Source organism: Talpa occidentalis, unplaced genomic scaffold (assembly GCF_014898055.3).
Source record: "Talpa occidentalis isolate TD23 unplaced genomic scaffold, MPIMG_talOcc4v2.1 talOcc4.2, whole genome shotgun sequence".
NCBI lineage: Eukaryota > Metazoa > Chordata > Mammalia > Eulipotyphla > Talpidae > Talpa > Talpa occidentalis.
In genome coordinates, this window is record NW_023602073.1 from 148,047,419 (window position 1) to 148,066,930 (window position 19,512).

The window sequence follows — 19,512 nt, forward strand, 5'->3', positions numbered from 1 at the left end:
GGAGAGGTCTGCGCGCCATGTGGGACCCTCCTCCGGTGGCCGGGGAGCAGCCGGGGATTGAACCGGCGCTGCAGAGGTCGCGGGCAGCTTCGCAACCCAGCGCTCAACTGCTGTGCCACCAGGGAGGCCCTGCTGGTTACTTCTTTAGGCACCAAAGTAACTTCGAAGGCCAAAGCCAAGTGACAGGAGTTGAGCTAAAAGGATGTCTTCTAGGACAAGCCATGCTGCTTTCTACTACTCTTCCATCCAAGCTGAAGGCCACACCAGAAAGTGACAAGCAACAATGAGTAAGTACTGATAGTTTAAGTTCCATTTTACCTTAGCTTTAAGCAAGTACTTGCTTTGAGTTTGACTTATTTTCATTGCCCATGTCCAAGTGGTCACCTTGCCAACTTTTGACCCTAATAAACTCCTAATATACAGGTTGTATATATTTCTTTCCTGGCCTTAGAACATAAGTAACACATGACTATGTGCACAGCCTGTGAGCCCCTCTAGCAAATCACTGAACCTGGGGGTGGTCTCGGGTTTCCCTAACACAATCTTCCTCCTAAAATTGCTTTTCCTTCCCCTTTTTTTTTTAAAGAAGATTTTACTTATTTATGCATACAAGAGCTGGGGTACAGGCCAGAGGTGCAGGGGGGTGAGAGGATTTACCAGAGACAGAGTGGGGAACAGAACAGGCAGACTGACTGAAATACACTGCTGAGGGGAGCAGCAGGTGAGACAGGAGAAGTCTGCTGAGCTATGTATGGATCAGCTCCCTGACCAGGGATCAAACTCATGCTGCAGAAGCTGCAGATGGCTTCATAGGTTGCATCTTAACCCTTTGCGCCACCACAGAGGCCCGCTTTTCCTTCTTTTATTGCTTATTTAAGGAAATAACCATCCAATCCAGGAGCAGGACAAGTCAGAACCATACTTGAATTTTCTCTTCGCTCCTGTTCCCCGAGTCCAGTTCATTTGGCCCCAGGACATCTCATGCCCGTCTCCTCCTCTCACTGCCACTGCGTCCGCTTCAGCCTCGGTTTCTGTATTTCTTGCCTTCATAACTACCACTGCCTCCCCATTAGGCCTTCGTGCACCAGTCTCTGCGCTCCCCTAGTCCTGCAGACTGCTGCCTTAATCTTTTCAAACTATGAACATACTTACGATGCCATTCTGATTACACTCCCCACCCCTCCCCCGCCTGCAGAACACAGTTCTGACTCTTCAGCTTGACCCTCAAGCCCTCGCCTTCCCGCGAGGAAAACGGCTCCCATTACTCCCCATCTTCCAGGTCACTGTGGGGCAGGACTTCAGCAAGGCTCTCACCCCTTGATGCTTTCTATTTCCACTTTCCCGTCCCGTGTCACCTGGCTCACCTGTTCTCACCTTCACTCCGGCTTGGGCAACCCCAGCCTGGCCTGACCTCCCTAAGCCTGCCAGCCCGTGGGTGACATGCTGCTGTGGCCCCGGAGCACTCAGCTGTCTCATCACCTGGCTATTTATTTCGTGGTCCTCACTAGCCACGGGCAAGGCCCAGGTCTTTCATGTTGTTTGCCTTGTCTCATGACCTACCCCACAGCACTTTCAATAAATATTCAATGAGTGAATCAGAAATGAGGCATTTGTAGGGTCGCCTGGAGAGGCCTTCGGTGAGCCAGCACAGCCAAATGACACGCCACTTTGGCCCGAGGAGCCACAGCGTATGGACAGGAAGAGGATTAGTCATTTCCAAGGAGACTGGGCTCCGCTGGTGACACAGCACAGCCTCCTCCTCCAGGGCTCCCCCACCAACCCCAGCGGGCCCGTGTCTCCGGCTGTGCCCACCCACGCCAGGCAATGCATTTCACTCTTACTATGTAAATACGCAGTGAGTTGTTTTTAGCAGATTTTTTTCTGCATCGCTTCCCACAAACCCAGTGCCATTTATCTCAGAGATGTCCGCTTGCTGACCTCGGTGGGGTCTGCCCTTCACTTACGTCCTGAATGTCCTGCTCCAAGTCTCCACCGTTCCCGCCCTACATTACATGAAGGAACGGAGCCTGGAAGCGAGCAAAGCCAAGGTCCACTGGAAGCATCGACTTACTCGTAAATAATGTCGATGACTCCCCGAAGCCTTCTGTAATCTACAGAGGAGGAGCCCTTCTTTAAGCTCATGGATGACCTATACGCACCCACAGCCAGCCAAGGCCCCCACGGAGGGTTTTAAATGTCAGGTCCACTTGAGAAATGGTTCAGGGAAGCGCAGCTTAATACTTCTAATTGTTTTCAGGAATAAAACTTAATTAACAAAATGAGAAGAGCAGAGTCTTTACACTTAGGCAAGTACCCAACAGCCTCTATAGCATTTTCATCCTTTGGTAATTGTCATTCCTCATTAAAAAAAAAAAAATCTCTAATTTTATATTCTGAGTTTATAAAAGCACCAATGGACATTCAGTTTAGACCTACAGACGCTCGCTTGGGGGTGGAAGGGACGAAGGTCACCTTCCTGGGGGGAGCGGAAGGGCTGCCCTGTGGCAGGGGCAGCGCGCTGAGGTCAGGTGTCCCAATTCCTGGTCCGGCGTGCTCACCACCGCACCGCAGTGCCCTTCCCTGGGATGCTGTCTCACTGCTCATCGTAAAAATAAAATAAAATCTTTCAGAAGCTTTGTGAAATGCATGATACTGGCAAGAGGCTATAAATAGGATAAAATAATAAAAAAGCATCCTTTGGTCCACAGCATCTGCCGGGCCAGACCAGGTCCAGCCCTGCAGAGCCCATTATAGAGCCTTGGAAAGAAGGGGCTGGGGCACCCTGCAGCCTCGGAGGGTGTGGGGGTGTGCACAAGCCGTAGCTCCCCCTTCTCACTGGGGCAAACACCCCTACCCCTACCACCCATAGTTTTCAGTATAGAGCTCCACCTTGGGGATTGAACGGGCTTCTGGAGGTTAACTGCCACCTACCACACTAGAATTTACAAATGTCTGATGGATTTTTCAAAAAGATTAATTTATTTATGCATACAAGAACTGGGGTGTAAACCAGAGGTGCGGGGGGTGAGAGGATTCCCCAGAGACAGAGTTGGGAGCAGAACAGGTGCATCTACTGAAATCCACTGCTGAGGGAAGCAGCGGGGATTCAGGAAAGGTCTGCTGTGCCATGTGGGTAGCTCCCTGGCCAGCTAGGGATCTAACTCATGCTGCAGTGGCTTGCAATGGCTTGATAGTGCTGTGTCTTTAACCCCTGCACCTCTGGGGAGGCCCTGTCTGATGGATTTAATGATTCTTACTGACCATCAGCTCATAGGTCACCTTTAAAAGCAAGCAAGCCAAATACACATTTCTGCAATGCCTTCTGTAGGATCAGACGCTGTCCCCACAGGACAAAGGCCCCAACGCAACAGTGACTATCAGTACCCCCACACTTCCTGCTCTACCGCGAGCCCCATGCTGGCCCTGACTCCCTCTGGGTGAAGCAGTACAGGACACACGTGCTTGTCTTGGCTCTCTCTGTGAAGTGATTTATATTTCATTAAAACACCAGTGTGGTGAATTGGCTTACAGTGAGTACAGAAATGAAACAAGAAGTCAAAAACCAAACCCTTAATAAACAAGCATGGTTGTCTCTGAATGGGAATGAAAACAAGGATTCTGTGTACTGTTTTCCTCAAAAGGAAGATGGTTCTCTGGAGGGTTTTAGTTGAGAAAGATAAGGGATACGTGTGCGTGTATGTGCATGCGCGCATGCGTGTGTGCACATAAATGCACATATGTTCAGAAATTCTAGGTCTCTTAACTCTTGGAGCATTCTGGGGTGGTATCATTTGTATGTGGGCTCCTTCGGGGCAGGACTGGAAACCAGGAAAGGCGATGAGAGGGGCTGGGCCGACCACTGCCGGGGCCTGTCCCCATGGGGAGCTTCTCTCCTGACACTGGTGGGGAGCAGGGTTCCCAGAGCTGGAATTGCAAGACTCAGAAGAGCAGGATGTGACAGTCGCCAGATGGACAGGACCATTGGTGTGAATGAGGACGCATGGACCCCAGAGACCAGCCTGGTCTGGAGAAAACGGGACAGTCTCCTACGCCGGAGGAAGCTCCCAAATCAAGGAGTCCGGAAAACCACCCCACACCTGCCCCACAAGAGGCGCTGAATGGCTCTGCCTTGCTGCCTGCTCCCCTGCTGCTCAGGGATCTGACAGCCTGGTCTGCTGCGGTCCAGGGACCCAGGTCCTCGCCCGGGAAAAGGACAAGCTTCCAGGAAAAAGACAAGGCCTGGGGCCGACCCTTGAGCCACATCTTGCAGCAGGGAGGGGGAGTGATAGGAGCAGGGGTGAGGCACGGGGAGCCGGGCGGAGCTACTTGGGTGGGTTATTGGTGGGAGGGTCGCGCCTAAGGAAAGGATGGCTATAGAAAGATGACCCAGGATGCAAGAAGATAAAAAAATAACTAAAATAAAATATATATTTGGGCTCCTTGTTTGTTCTAGGAGATGGGGGTTTTCAGCAAACAACTTGAAGAGGCTTGTCTTATACTAGCATGTGAAAGTCAGACTGACAGGAATCAGGGTCAGGGCAGACCTGAACGGCTGAGCTGAATGGCCGGGGTTACCGAGTGGGCATGCGGGGCAGCCGTCCAACAATGATCAGCTGAGCTGGTCACTCATTTCAGAACTTCTTGGCAAACAAAGCAAAAAGGGGAAGATGCTCAGTCCTAGGATGTGCCTTGTTCATGTGGAAAAAGCATTTCATTCCCGCGGGAAAGCAGCACAGAAAAAGCAGCACAGAAAAAGCAAAGGGGAAAAAAACACCCCAAACTTCATTGTCAGAGGAGTGGAAGGTGTTTGTTCCATAAAGAATCTACTGCGTGCCAAAGTCTGGGCACTCAGAGATGCCTCGGCTGGGGCCCCACACTCCCAGGATGGCTCACGTGATGGGGGAACGGAAACAGAGGACCCTGCTCTGGCACCCCAGGTAAGCGGACGGGGTCCGGCAGTCACACGAGGGTAAAGCTGTTCCTTGCCCACCAGTGCCTCCAAGAGGACACTGATCCAGAGGAATCGCCTGCACAGTCTTCAGCTAGTGCTCCAGACGCTCCATTCCTAATGCCGCTGATAAAAAGCTGGGCAGCCAAGGGTCCCAGGTCTAATCTCAGGGCTGGCCTGGTGTCTTTTCCATCACGCTGACTGTTCCTGTGCCCAGTCAGCCAAACAGTGGGCTGGCAAGGCTAACAGTATTTTTGTGAAACTGAGGAACCAAATCAAATCTCTTACCTACAGAGATGACCAGCCCCTCTCAAAGAGAGAGGGGTCAGGATTTTTCCCGAAAATGGTTCTGGACCTGCTTTAAGCACATTAACAACGGGTGACGGAAACTAGCAGATCCAGGCCGTAAAAAGTGGGGGGTGCTATTCTGTCTGACAAAACTCCCAAAGCAAGAGTTTCGATGTGAAAAAGTCACAGAAAAATTACAACTTGTCGAAATGAAATGAAAAGTTTACTTTTTGAGCAACATACATAGCTTTTAGCTAACCAACTAGAAAAACCAAAAGTGACCCTGAGTTACGAAAATTTTAGAGGCTTCATGGAATGAATGGTTATTAAGTAACAAGGTCTTGGACACCATCTACTCACATAATGATATTAGCTTTAGAGTAGATAATTTGAAGCCACTCTCTCTAATTAAATGGTCACCGAAAGGGTCACTTTTTTTACTCCTGTGCTCAGAGACAAGACACAGGGGGAAAAAGATTACAATCAAAGATCTACGAAAACTTCCTGGATATTTGCAGGCAGAGTTTCTGTTTTTAAAGTCAATGCAGAGGGTGGTGTCTGTGTGCTGATGACACAGGAAGGAGGGCAGCTGGCAGCTCAGATGCAAAGTAGACCGTGCACTTGAGATGAACTGGAACTCCATCACTGTCCTCAGCTAGAATTTGCCATCACAAAGAAGTGCTAGGGAAGGATTTATGGGCATATGGGTTTTTTTGGGGGGTGCCAAAGAGATTCCCCATCGGGGTTTCCATGTACCATTAACTATTTACCGTCTAAATAAAAGAAGAAATCTGTCTGAAGTTCTAACTCATAAACTCAGTATTATCATTCTTCCTGAAAGTTTCAGTTCTGTTGCACTGATGTGGTTGGGACAACCATTCTTTTTCTGTCTGAAATACTTCCTCCTCCAAAGAAAGATATAAGGTTCCAATTTATAGCCGCAAATGAAAACTAAATGTGCTTCATAGAAGCCAAACGGATCTCCTATTGGAATCCCATTGTTAGGGGGCTCGGGGTATCTCTTCTCTCTCCCTGTCAAAACTTTTTCATCTCCCAAAGGGGTGCATTCCATTCTTAATGACAAATTTATCTGAGTGAAAATAACAACCTCCAGCTGTCAAAACAGCCACAAGAAAAAAAGACAGTTATGGTTACTACAAATAAAAAACCTATAGCTGCCTCTGATGATTTTTATCCATGCAAAGTATTTTAAGCAAATTGTTTTTAAATGGCATAAAGGATCACAAATAACTTATCTGCTGAATTCATCTGGATAACTGGGAGGAAAGGCCAACAACCCCTGGACCCTGGAACCTCACTGCCCCCTTAAAGCCGATCTGTGGTGTAAGTATTTTCAGGCCAAAAGTAAAAAAAGTGCCTCTTACTGTCAGCAGTAGTGGGGATTTACACTTCCAAAGGAGAACTTTGTGCACATTGTGATTTTATAGCCTTAATGACAAGTTAACTCTTTGCTTCTTGGAAGCAGCCTCACCCATGCCATTAAACAGGGGAAGGAAGGCAGAGAAGAGAAAGGAGACCCAGCTCCCTGGTCGCAGCAGACTAACAATCACCATGGCAGAGCAGTTAGCAAGAGGAAGCAGAAGACTCCAATGGATTGAAAGTATTTGTGCAAGTCAGACAAGAAAAACATGGCATCTCCACGAGAGAAGGGATGACTTATTTGCAGGACAATGGTCTTTATGTGTGTGATGTAGTTTGAAACAACTTTAAAGGCCTAGACCTGTAGCAAATAACAGCCCGTTTAGGAACCAAATCATTGAGGCTTATTGATTAAACAGACCTGGAGGCTTATTTTACCAGCTCTTCCAGGAGCCGGCAGTGAAGAAAGACCCGTGTGTCCTGACCCAGCCTTCAGCTTGACAGTCCTGAGGCTCCTGGTTACCGAGTATGAGAGCCGTTCCCTAACGGGGCTTGCACAGCCAGGGTGAAGGAAACTGCTGGAAGCTTTTCTTTTGTAAAAGGCATAGTCAAGGATGGCCCGGAGACCATGCACCGGGGTGGCCCTGTACACCCCAAGGGCCACCATTCCCACAAATGGTTCCCCTGACCTAGGCCAGGTGGTCTTGGAAAGGTCTGATTACACCATTCCCTTGTTCAAGGGCTTCCTGCGGTTGGTTCCTTCCCACTGCTGCAGGGTCAAGTCCCCCAACTACAGCCTCCAAGATCCTCAGTGTCCCAGCCCAGGGCTCTGTCTGAAATGCTCCACCCCATAAATACCACTATTTTGTAGGAAGCACCTCAAGAACACTTTCGGGGAGGTTGTCAGACCACTGCACTGCACGGCACCTCAGGGGAAGGGGCGCCCTCCCAGGGTGTCCCTCTGCATCCTGGCACCGTCGGCACTTTCCTGCATGTTTTAGTTTGTCTGTGAAGTAGCCACTGCAGGACAGGGCCATGCTTGTCTTGGAAACATGCAAAAATATTCTGAACTGGAAGGAAATTTAGAGACGGGTTATCACCTGAAAGAATGCCCAAGTTGTAGTCCTGGACTCTCTCGTGAGTTGCAAAAATTAATTCCTAAGTGTCCAATGGACGACTGGACAGAGCCCGACACCCTGCTCCAGGGGCTCCCCAGCCACTCGCCAGCACCGCGACACAGGCCTGCTCGCAATGCCCTCCCGCCCTCCTTGCAGGTCCTCAGGAGTCACCCTGGTGTCCTGGCCACACCCCCGCCTTCCCTGCCCCGTCCACTCCATCGGCCCTGTCCTGGGTGCCTTGAGCTCTAGTGACGAGGGTCTTTCCTCCCTCCGCCAGGAAGCTGATGCCAGGACCCTCTGCCCACGAGTTCACATGCCCTGGAGTGGAGCGGAATGTCACTCAAGCCCACCTCTTCAGCCAGCCTGCCAGGCCTTTGCTTTCCTTGAAGCTCCCCACGCACCCCCTCCTCGGGCGCACATCGCTCCCTTTAGCTTTTCAGAGCTGACATCTTACTTAGCGGCCTCCCGTTCCCACCGTGAGGTGTAATGATCACACACGGACCGACCCACCGGAAGGGAAAGAGCAGCGTGCCTGGACTCTACTCTTGGGCCAAGAGCTCAGGGGTCTGGATATGCTCAGAGCACTAGGCTCCACGTTGCCCTCGCTCAGCTGCCCACAGGCTGGCGTGGGGAGGAGGGCGCTAAGCTCTGCAGGAAGCGGTGGCCGTGGCAGGGCCTGCCGCCCGTGCTGCCACCGCGCGGGAGGAAATGAGGGCGACAGCGCCGATTGTGTGCAGACAGGGCCCAGCAGTGGCAGAGCCGCCAGCGGGTGCTCGCTGGGGCGTCTGCTCTGAGCCCGCGCCTCACGCACATGCAAACAGATCTGGACCTGGTTTCAGTCTTGCTGGTTGGCCACTGGCCCCACGGGAAAGCAAGGGCGCTGGGTCCGAGAGGCTGCAGTTAGGAGCGGATGAGACTGGTGAGCCCGGGGCTTTTCCCAGCAGTGCCTTAAAAGACATGCTTTTCCAGCCTGGAAACTGAGCCGGGACCCCAGCGCCTGCGCTCTGTGGGGCGGGCGGCCGTCCAGCTGAGGAGAGGCCAAAGGACAGGAAGACACAGCCGCTCCCCAGCAGAGGCCTGGGTAACGGGAGGTGAAGGGCAAGGTGACTGGGTGAAGGAACAGACACCAAGGCAGACTGGAGCTGCAGCACAAATGCAGAGGGGTGGGGGTGGTGTAAGTAGGGGTTACGGGGATCCACCCTGCCAATGCCAGTCCCAGAAGAAGGTCTAGAGCGTGAGCAGGCCATTATTCCGAGGAGAAACACAGACACACCAAGGGAGTGGAGGAAGTTTAGAAGATGCGGGGGAACATGGAGGTGACTTTCAGGGTTCGATGGTTGACTTCTGGGGTTCGGATGAGCCTCAAACAGGAGCCTGACTTCATGGTGGATGCTGCAACTTTCCACCTCAGCCTAGGTCTCCTCAGCAAAGTACGGTGTCTTCACTACAAACAGCCCAAGCTCAAGTCTTAATGCAGGCACCCCTGGCACGTTCTGACAAGGCTAGAATGTGCCTGTACATTGGACTTCCAGGGATTTTACAAACAAATCCCTTCATCTGATCATTTAACCCAACACCAATTATTTCCCTAATACCTGTAACAACTTTATACTTGTTCCCTGATTTAATTAGATCTGGAGATAGTCACTAGATAAAAGGCGTTGAATTTTCAAAGGTATCCAGGAAAGACTAAAGAACAACCAATTCTTCCAAAAGCAAGACACTGCCAATATTTTACAGTGACGCGTATTACATTATCAGTTAACACTTAGTCTCACGCATGGTGGATAATTTAATGAACACAAACACAGTTCAGGCTGTGAACCGTCATGCGTTCAAGATGTCATCAATTATGTCCCACAAAAATTACACCCCTCTCTTTAAAGTGTTACCTTCTGCAGTGTAAGTCTAGCGGCACTTTCTATTCCTCTGTTCTCACCACACCCACAAAGTGACTCCGAGGGGTGCTGGGTCATTATTCTGGAAAGCTGGCATTTAGTTTGTATTAATTGAATTTCCCTTGCAAACATGACGTAGGCCTCTGATCATATGGTGCTGAGTAGAAAGGAGAGACCACGTTATTACAAATGCAACAAAGAGGCACAAAAAATAAAGGGAAACTTCAAGAGAGCTGGATGACTTCACAGCTGCCTCTCAGAAGGTGTGAATGGAAGTGCAAACAAACGATCTCCAACTTTATGTGGTGAATCTGAAGTAAAATGGTGAGAAAGCAAGCTGTTGGCAGAAGAGGGTATTTCACCAATCCTGGAGAACACAGAAGACCAGCAGGCTGACTGTGGGGCCTGGCACATCGTCACTCGCACATGCACCCACTTCTCGGTTTATAGACAGAAAGAAAGAGCCAACTCGTGGGAATTAGTAACAGCAGGTTAAAAATTTAACGCAGAAGTAGAAATATCTGGCACGTTATTACTCCACATATTTCCCTGGTGGAGGACGAACTTCATCTGAAGGAAGCTTATGTTTACGCGACAGATAAGCCGGCATCGAAGCAGGGGCTAGAAGAAAGACCCCGAAACAGATGACGGGCCCGATAGCCTCCCGGAGCGGAGGGAGTGTCGTTCCCGTGAGTCACCGTCCATCTGGCAGAGACTTTCTGGGAACGGGAAGGCTGCAGCGTGCCTTCCTTTCCCCTAAGCCTGGAGTGGCCGACAGGAAGGCCCCGCTCCCGCGGCCAGGCCCGCGCCGCTCGGCCGGGGAGGAAGCCGCGGTCAGGGCGCAGCAGGCCGCGTGGGACATCAGCGCGAGGGAAGCGGGTGGAGGCGGCGTGTTTGGGAGAAAGCAGGAAATTCTGATGTCGAGATAGGGGGGAGCAGCGGGCGAGGGACCCGGCCCGGGTGGGGAACCAGGAAACCCACAGGCTCCCCGGGAACTGAGCGAAAGGGCCGGGGCCACAGGGAAGGTGAGGCCAGCGGGGCAGGGCCGTGCGGGGTGAGGGGCGCCGGCTGCCTCAGGTGGCAGGTGCACGGGGCCAAGGAGCAGGGCAGGCGGAAGGCCGTTGGTGGAGAATTAAAAAAGAAATGAGCTAAAGTTTCTTGGTTCCTTTGGTGGGGTGCAGGGGATTTCGTGGGAAGCCCGTGCTAGGGGCTCTAGGGCCTGAGCGCCCACGATGCAGCTGTGGGGGTGAATGATGAACCTTCCCCTCTGTGACTGGCCGCAGTCTCTGGAAAACGTGAGCCTGGTGCGTCTGGGCTCGGCCTCCAGGTCTGCAGGGTTGCACCTTGGCCAGCAAGGCCTCCCCGAGCGCGCCCCGACTTCTCCACTGACCCGATTCGGACCCATGTTCAGCGGAAACGGCACATTCAGGACATTCTTTTACAACAGCAGAGGGAGCAGCAGGGAACACAGAGAGGGCCCCGTGAAACGTGAGAAAGAGCAAGAGGCCAGGGCTCTGCTGGGTGGGGCGGCAGCGCTCTTCTTGGGGGCCCCTTCCCGCCCCGTCCAGTAACTCCCCACCCAGCATTAGCTGCGGGTGACATCACTGACTTCCCGGACACCCCAGCAGTTTCCTGCTTTCCCCAGGCAAGCCAAGCCGTGGCGTCAGCAGCACCTGGCAGGGCCGTGGCCGGGTCAGGGCCGGGTGGAAGCCGGGGCCACACGGCGCGATGTTGAATAAGCGCTTGCTCTGGTCCCTTCTCCCCCCGACAAACTCCCACACTGTGAGGCGGCTAACCCAGACCCACCACAGCAGGCGGAAAATCCCCACGACACACAAAGTCACGAGGAACCCCGCTCCAGATGGAGCCCAGGGGCCCCATGAAGGGCACAGGGGTGGGGGCTGCAGCCAGAGGACGCAGCTCTGCCTTCGGACCTGAAACATCTCCGTGTCCCAGCAGCTTGCCTGTCCCTCCTCACCAGACAGGGACCCAAGAGCACAAAGAGTCTTATTTCTCTAAGTCTCAACAGGCTGCTAGAAAGGGTCCAGTTCCCACTGACCACAGTGTCAACCCAAAAATGTCTTTGTCCCTTTGTGGATGCAGCTGAGTGACTACTTAACCCCAAGATTCGAGCCCAGATTCTCCCCCTGAAGAAACTCATGTTCTAATTTTACATCCGATGCCTGTCCATAAAGAAGACTTTCTATTCCAGAAGACTCTGTGTCCACAGACTTCGGCGTGCCCCTGTGTGAGGTCAAAGGGAAACAGTTGCTCCACCCAAAACTGACTTCAAAGGGCTTCTGCTGGGAGCTCACCCTGGCGGGCACCTCGCCATGCCAACTGCTTTGGCAACGCACTGTGATTTCAGAGACGCCTGTGAGAAGGAAGGGGGTCCTCACCCCTCCCCACCACAAGGCAGTCGGCAAGCAGGGCCCTGGGACAAATTAACAGGGGAAAAAACTACCTTGTATTTGCAGAACAGAATCCGGGGCTCACAGATTTAACTGAACTAGATACTGGGGAGTGTGCTTCTTAGGGAAAAGCCAAGCTCTTTTGTCTTTTTCTGTGCCCCAAATTTTCAGATGTTGAAACACCTAAGACAGGCCAGGCCAGGGGATTCCGCCGGCCAGGTTCTCCCTGCTGTTCAAGGCTTTCCTGCCACTGATTGGGCCTCGTTAAGCAATCCCTGCTCCCAAGTACTTTCAGCTTCTCGTCTCCCTACAGATTGCATTTTCAGGTTATAAAAGTGACCTGGGTGTAATGCAGCCATCTGAAATCGAAAATAAAGGAACAGAAAAAAAATATTCATAGTATCACATCAAATTAAAGAGCTTCTGCACAGCAAAAGAGACAATAACAAAAACAAAGAGAAACCCCACCGACTGGGAGAACATTTTTGTACACAACACTAATGATAAAGGACTGATCACAAAAATCTGCAAAGAGCTGATGAGACTCAACAACAACAAAGAAAATAATCCAGTCAAAAAATGGGCAGAAGAGCTAAAAAGAAACTTCTCTGAAGAGGAAATGCAAATGGCCAACAGACATATGAAAAAATGTTCAACATCATGTAATCAGGGAAATGCAAATCAAAACTACCATGAGATACCATCTCACACCAGTGAGAATGGCACATATTAAAAAAACTAGCAACAACAAATGTTGGCGAGGGTGTGGAGAAAAAGGAACTCTCCCGCACTGCTGGTGGGAGTGCAAACTGGTCCAACCACTGTGGAGAGCTGTGTGGAGATTTCTGGACCTACTAAACACAGAGCTTCCATAGGATCCAGCAATTCCACTCCTAGGGATTTACCCAAAGGACACAGAAACATCAATTCCAAAGAGCACCTGCACCCCTATGTTTATAGCAGCACTGTTTGCAATAGCTAAGCTATGGGAACAACCCCAATGCCCAAAAATAGATGACTGGATCAAGAAGATGTGGTCCATATACACCATGGAATATTACTCAGCATTCAAAAAGGATAAACACATGCAATTTGCAGCAACATGGATGGAGCTGGAAGGGATCATGCTCAGCGAAATAAGCCAGAAAGAAAAAGAAAAATACCGGATGGTCTCACTCATAGCAGGAATCTAGAAAACTTAAATAAGGGACCAGGAAAATGAATAACTATAAGAAAGTGAAAATCAAAAACAACAAAAAACTATGAACCAGAGACACTCTATGGGGGTAAGGGGCAGAAGGGGAGGGACTGGGGTCAAAATAAGGGGGTTGCAATTGTATGGGGAATATAAAAATAAAATTTATCATAAAAAATAAATAAATAAAAAATATTCATAGTATCACGGCCCCACGCCAGTGGTTTGGTATCTTTTTACTGTGTTTCTATGTGGGATTTAACTGGCTTCTCAATGATATCGTTTCATGTGCTCTGCTTACATGTTAATATTTTCATAGCATATCATGAAATTTATACCAAGGTATTAAACTGTCCTTGTAAACTATAGAAACTTAAAGTATATTACGAAATGTGACCACAAGACAAAGATCACTACTAAATTTTTTTGGGTGGGAGGCACGGATTTATTTTGGAGAAGTTTTGTAAGTTATGAGGCTTATTGGACAGGTTTATAAACCTGAAGTTTTGAGAGAATTCTGGAAACATAACAGGGTTATTGTATAGAATATAGAGCTGGAAAATCTTCAAAACATTTTGCCCTTTTCTCCCCACATCCAATATGTGTATTTGCCAAACTATTACTTACACGGAGAGGCGCTACCCGGTGACACGCTGGTCAACAATCTTATACTATTTTGTAGCTTTCAATGGGAGAAAGAACATGGAAGTACAAAGTCACTACAGAGAGGCGAGGAGGCACATGGCGGGTACTAGGAAGGAAGAGTTGTTTTAAGAAGGAAAAACGAGCCACCTCGAAGCAAGATGGAAAACACGGCCGAGGCCTGTGAGCAGCAGCAGGTGTCAGATGTCCTGACATGAGTGGAATGTGGATACCAGTGCATGGCACAGGTTAATGACATTATTTGATTGCGATGATCAATGCCAATTAAAGGGGCAACTGAATATTAAAGTGGTAGAAAAATCTGACTTATAAGTGAAGAGGGAGGGGAAAAGAATAGCAAACTCTGGAGAAAAAGCGGAACTGGAGGCGTTCCCCGCGTGATCTCCCAAAGCCAGTGTTGACTGTTTGAGGAGGAAGCACATGGTGGGATTCTCCAGTTAGGCAGCCAGAGGGAGCGCCCCCTGAGGCCACATGGCAGGGGGTTCTCCTTTGTCCTCAAGCCCACTGTGGTCTGTGCTCCTCTTTATTCACTAGCGCCTCTGGTAAGGCCTGTGAGGGAAGGTCAGATCTCGGTCACCCTTCCAAGCGCTTGAGTGAGTGAAAGTATGGGAAGGTTTCTGAGGACTCAGTTTGGGTTTTCTTTCTGGAGTGGATAGATGAATATGTCTTTCAGAGTCACTCAATAAACACGTCCAGTGATTAATAGTAAGAGTGACTCATTGTGCTAGAATTTTCCCACTTGTAGGAGCTGGGCCCCAGTGTCCTCATACCCCGTCCCTTGGACATCTCAGCAGGAAATCCCCTTGGATGTCCTGTACCTGGGTGACAAATATTAGAAGCATTTCATCGTGCTGTGACGGGGCCCACACTGGGGTCAAGTCTAAGTAAATATTGCCCTTATTAGGGGACCCCAGCCTCCTCAGTGTTTGCCTGATGCACACGCAGCTTCCTCTCTGTCATAGAAAGTAGACCCAGAGTGATGGCTTCCTGACCTCCAGGATTTCAGCAGTGAGGCACCACTTCCTTCCTGGCTCCTCACCCCATTATCTCTGAAGGATCTGACCACAGGGCACCAGAGCTCACTGCAGTGACCACTGGAGGGTCCTGGCCCAGAGCCGGGAGATGCCACACGACAATGGTGGCAGAGGGTGCTTTTCAGGAAACCCAGCCAGCCTGCGGCCGCCTCTCTAGCACCACACATTCATCGTCTAACCAGCCACATGTCAAAGAGGAGAGGAAGGCCAAATGGACAGAGGGACTTGTGTTCATACAGCATCGACAACAGCCACGATGATTGAGAATCTTAATTCTAAATTGAATCCAAGAACAGGCCCAGGTGGGAGGTCAATTTCAGCCACTGATGGCTAGCAAGGGAAGCCGTCACATCATTGTGAGGCCACAACGAAGCACAATATGTACTAAGTCCATCATTATGGATTTTAAGCCTGTTAAGCTTTAATCTCTTTCCTAGTTCCCTTCATGCCCAGAAAACTTGAAATAAATAATAATCAGCCCATAGCAATGTAGTCCCGACGAAACAAGGCCAAAAATGAGAACTCATGGGATTCCCTCATTTTCCAAGGCAGGGTTTCCCACCTATGTGGAGGGAGAAACTCTGATTTCCCCAGTCCGGGGGTGGGAGTGTGCGGGCACGAGCAGACGCCTCCATTATCCCACTGCAGTGAAATCTTATCATTTTGAGTGCAACAATGTGAAAAAAACATCAAGAAGAGCAACCTCAAGGCATTCTATCAAAGAGCAGACTGAATTTTCCCAAGTTATTCTTTCTTGTTCTAAGGAAGGGATCAGCTTCCTGAGTGCAGGATGGAAAAATAGAACAATCTAAACCATGATGGCAGAGGTGTTTTTATGGTGGAAAAAGTATTGAGTAAAACAGCAACTACTGCCCAATACCAGATTTGCAGAGAATTGGCAGATCATGAAGACAACGTGGACTAGTAGGGTGTTTGGAGAATGTCACTCACCGTTCCAACCAAAGGGTAAATGAAGCCAGCGCCGATGCTGGCCCGGACATCGCTGATGGGTAAAATGAAATCCCGGGGTACACCTTTCTTGTCAGGTTCATGAGAGAGAGACAGGTGGGTCTTTGCCATGCAGATGGGCAAATTTCCAAAACCCTGTAAGAAATGAAAAGCAAATGTGTTCTTTGGCGTAAATACCAGTCTCCTTTCTCTATGTCCCGTGCATTCTCCCCAGTCCCTGCAGCTCAGAGCCAGGCACATAGTAGGTGCTTGCTGCTACTTGTTCATTTGACAAGATGGGACAAAAACCTCATGTGATCAGCACCTGGCAGGGTGAGGGCGTCTTAATAACTGATTTGGGAGAATTCTCCTTTGGGAATGGCAGCCCTGTGTGCAGGTCTGGGGGAAAGTGTGGCTATTTCCAGGCAAAGCAGAAGCAGCAGCAGCTGGAGAAACTACTTCCAAGGATATTAATATCCGGACTCTGAAAGGTAACCTAGAGAAAGGCCCGTAATGAGGACGTGAGTCACGTTTCCCTCATTCCTGGAGGCCCGTCAGGAAGCAAAGGGCACTTTTGTGTTGCTGTATGAATCATGGCTATCTGATCTGCGATTACATTATACGAAGTAAGATGAGGTCACTATTTAAGCCTCTTATTTTTAAGGACCAAAGGCTACGTCTGACCCAGCGTTCCAGGGGTGAAAGGGCAGGAAGTTACATTTGGTGTCTCACAAAAAGGACAGTGTCCTCGAAGTCTGTTTCCGATGAAGGGTGCACAGCGCCCCTGAGAGACTGTGCTAATTAACTGCTGCTACATACGTGACAAGAAACTTTTAAGGGATGTCCCCTCACTAGAATGAGATAAAAAGAAGACAATTTTCAGAGGCAAACCTCATTGAATTTATGTAAAACCACAGAACTTTATAGTATTGTCAATTGAGGGGCTGAGTACTCTTTTCCTGAAATGTTATAAATACTCTTATGGACTGATAGGATCTTGCTGAATTTTCACAATTGCTTTATGGAAATGGTGCCCAGAATTGTGGGTTTCAGTGATCAGTCAAATATTGAAATAACATCTATGAACTGATGTAGGATTGCAGGAAGATTAAAACCACCACCACCACCACCATCAGCAACCCAATTGGCCATATACCAGTATCTCATAATTCATGAAGTATAACAGGAAGGAAGGGCTAATAAGAATAAACTCTAGTCCCTAAATAGCATTACTAAAAAAATCATGGTTTAAAAACCTTCTGAAAATGACCTTATTTCACAGCACATGAGCAGAATGTTAGAGGTACATTTATTTTATTTTTTTTAAAGTAAACCCAAGAGCATACTAAGAAAAATGAATTGCTGGCTATTTTACCAAATTTGGGAGGCAATAGCTGGCATTGGTAGTATTTAAAAAATGTCAAATATGTATGTATAAATAAGATTTAGAGGTGGGGGGCAACAATAATAAAAGTCCATGAATCATACAAAGAAGCTCATTTGCCAGCAAGTTCTGGAAGGGCCTGGATCTGTGCCTTTTTTTTTCCTTCTTATTTTTTTTTTAAATTTGAGGTAACATTGATTGACAACACTGTATATGACGGAGAGGTATGGGATTGCCCCCTTCAGGTACATGTCACTCCACACCATCCATAGTCCTCCGCCACTGTCCATTGTGCTGTGTCCCTGATCTCTCTGCTCTCCCCTCTCCTCCTGTGGTAGAAGGGTTTTATCACTGCAAACTGGATGGGGCATGAGAGGCACGTGGTTGTTTTGGTCCAGGTGGCTGAACACACTGCATGGAGTCCATTAAAGATGGTCACTGTAGGACTAGACTCACATTGTTGAATCACGGCCACTTGCCAACTTGTCTTTATCATCCCTAGACATAGAAGTGGATGAGCCTTCAACCTTGGTGCGTAATCTCAAGGCAAGAAGCCACTTACATAAAAAAGAGCACCAAGCACCCCCATCTTTATTTGCTGCACTCCTATTTGCCTAACCTGGCACCATGCTTTTAAGGTAATGAGAGATGCCTGAAATGAATGAACCACATGGGATTGTGAAGTCTGAGACCACAGCGATATTGTCAAGGACATGCTCCCTGTTTTTGGCTGAGCAGGAGGGACTAGAGATCACACACCACATACAAACACGGACATACAAACACGCACATTACATACACATAATCACAAATCAATGACACCCAAGCATATACTCCCAACAGAACACTCTAAGAGAGTCAGCATGGTAGCGGAGGATAGGAGGTCAATCGCTGTGGACCATCGAATAGATTGTTAAGTTCAGCTGTTGGGACATATACCCCTTCTGAAGTCAAGGAGAGTATTTCCCCAAAGCTAAGGTGGATTTCCCCTGCACCGCCAAAGCATCCCTTTTACCTGTTGTGTGTAGCGATCTATTTTTGATTGTGCCTCGGGAGAGAGCTCGATGTCTTTGGCTCCATAGACAGTCTGGGCAATGGTTCTTATCTTTTCCACAATTGGAAGCTGGAGAAACACAAATGACGGCAAACACATTAATGTTAACCTAGTTTAAGAATTGTGAGATTTTTGGGCCTCCCCTGGTGGCACAGAGGTTGAGTGCTGGGCTGCGAAGCTGCCCGCAGCCTCTGCAGTGCCGGTTCGATCCCCAGCAACCAGCGAAGGTCCCACATGGCACGCAGACCTCTCCTGCCGCCTGCTGCTCCCCTTAGCAGTGTGTTTCGTCACTCTGCCTGTTCTGTTCCCCGCTCTGGTGAATTCTCTCACCCTCTCGCGCTTCTGACTGTACCCAGTGCTTGTATAAATAAATAAATCTTAAAAAAAAAAAAAAAAAAAAGAATTGTGAGATTTTTCTGTAATTGCTTAAAATCTCAAGATTCCTGCAAGATTCCTTCCTCAGCTACTGTGGCATTTGAAACAAACCCTTTATCACCCCTAAAGCATGGGTTTTCAGATCAGGCCAACTAGTAAATAAGAAGCATTAGGTATTCAGTCGACTCAGGTTACTTATCTAGTTAATCATTTTTATCCACTGCAGCATTAAAAAAAAAACAACACGATTCATACAATGCTTTTTAGAGGCCTTATAAATCAGAGAAAGAGCTTCCTAACCAGATATTTAGTGCTAGTTTTTTTTTTTTTTAATAGAGGCATGTTTTATTTATTTATTTATTTGTTTGTTTTGTTTATACAAGCACTGGGTACAGTCAGAAGCGTGGGAGGGTGAGAGAATTCACTAGAGCCAGAGCGGGGAGCAGAGCAGGCAGAAGGACTGAAGTACACTGCTGAGGGGAGCAGCGGGCGGCAGGAGAGGTCTGCGCACCATGTGGGACCCTCCTCTGGTGGCCGGGGAGCAGCCGGGGATCGAACCGGCGCCGCAGAGGCCATGGGCAGCTTCGCAACCCAGCGCTCAACCACTGCGCCACCGGGGAGGCCCTACTTAGTGCTAGTTTTTAAGTGGGTCTCAACTTGGGTTAGAATGCAGAAAACTTAGCAATATTAAAGAACAAGTACTTTTTTGTGTGTGAGCAAGAATGGATCACTACTTTAATATAAATGCTGACTCCATCTAACACTTCATTGCAAAATCAGAGATTGAATCCAGTGTCATGTTAGCAAATTATGAGA

The 19,512-nt window shown here is 49.0% G+C and overlaps 1 protein-coding gene across 1 annotated transcript in view; it reads right to left on the minus strand.

Moving 5' to 3' along the window:
• The window catches only part of MTHFD1L (methylenetetrahydrofolate dehydrogenase (NADP+ dependent) 1 like), a 154,921-nt gene that overhangs the window by 25,522 nt on the left and 109,887 nt on the right, over positions 1-19,512 (minus strand). Inside the window, 2 exon segments of the mRNA XM_037520671.1 lie at positions 15,887-16,039; positions 18,283-18,390. Of these exon segments, the coding sequence (XP_037376568.1) occupies positions 15,887-16,039; positions 18,283-18,390 (261 nt within the window).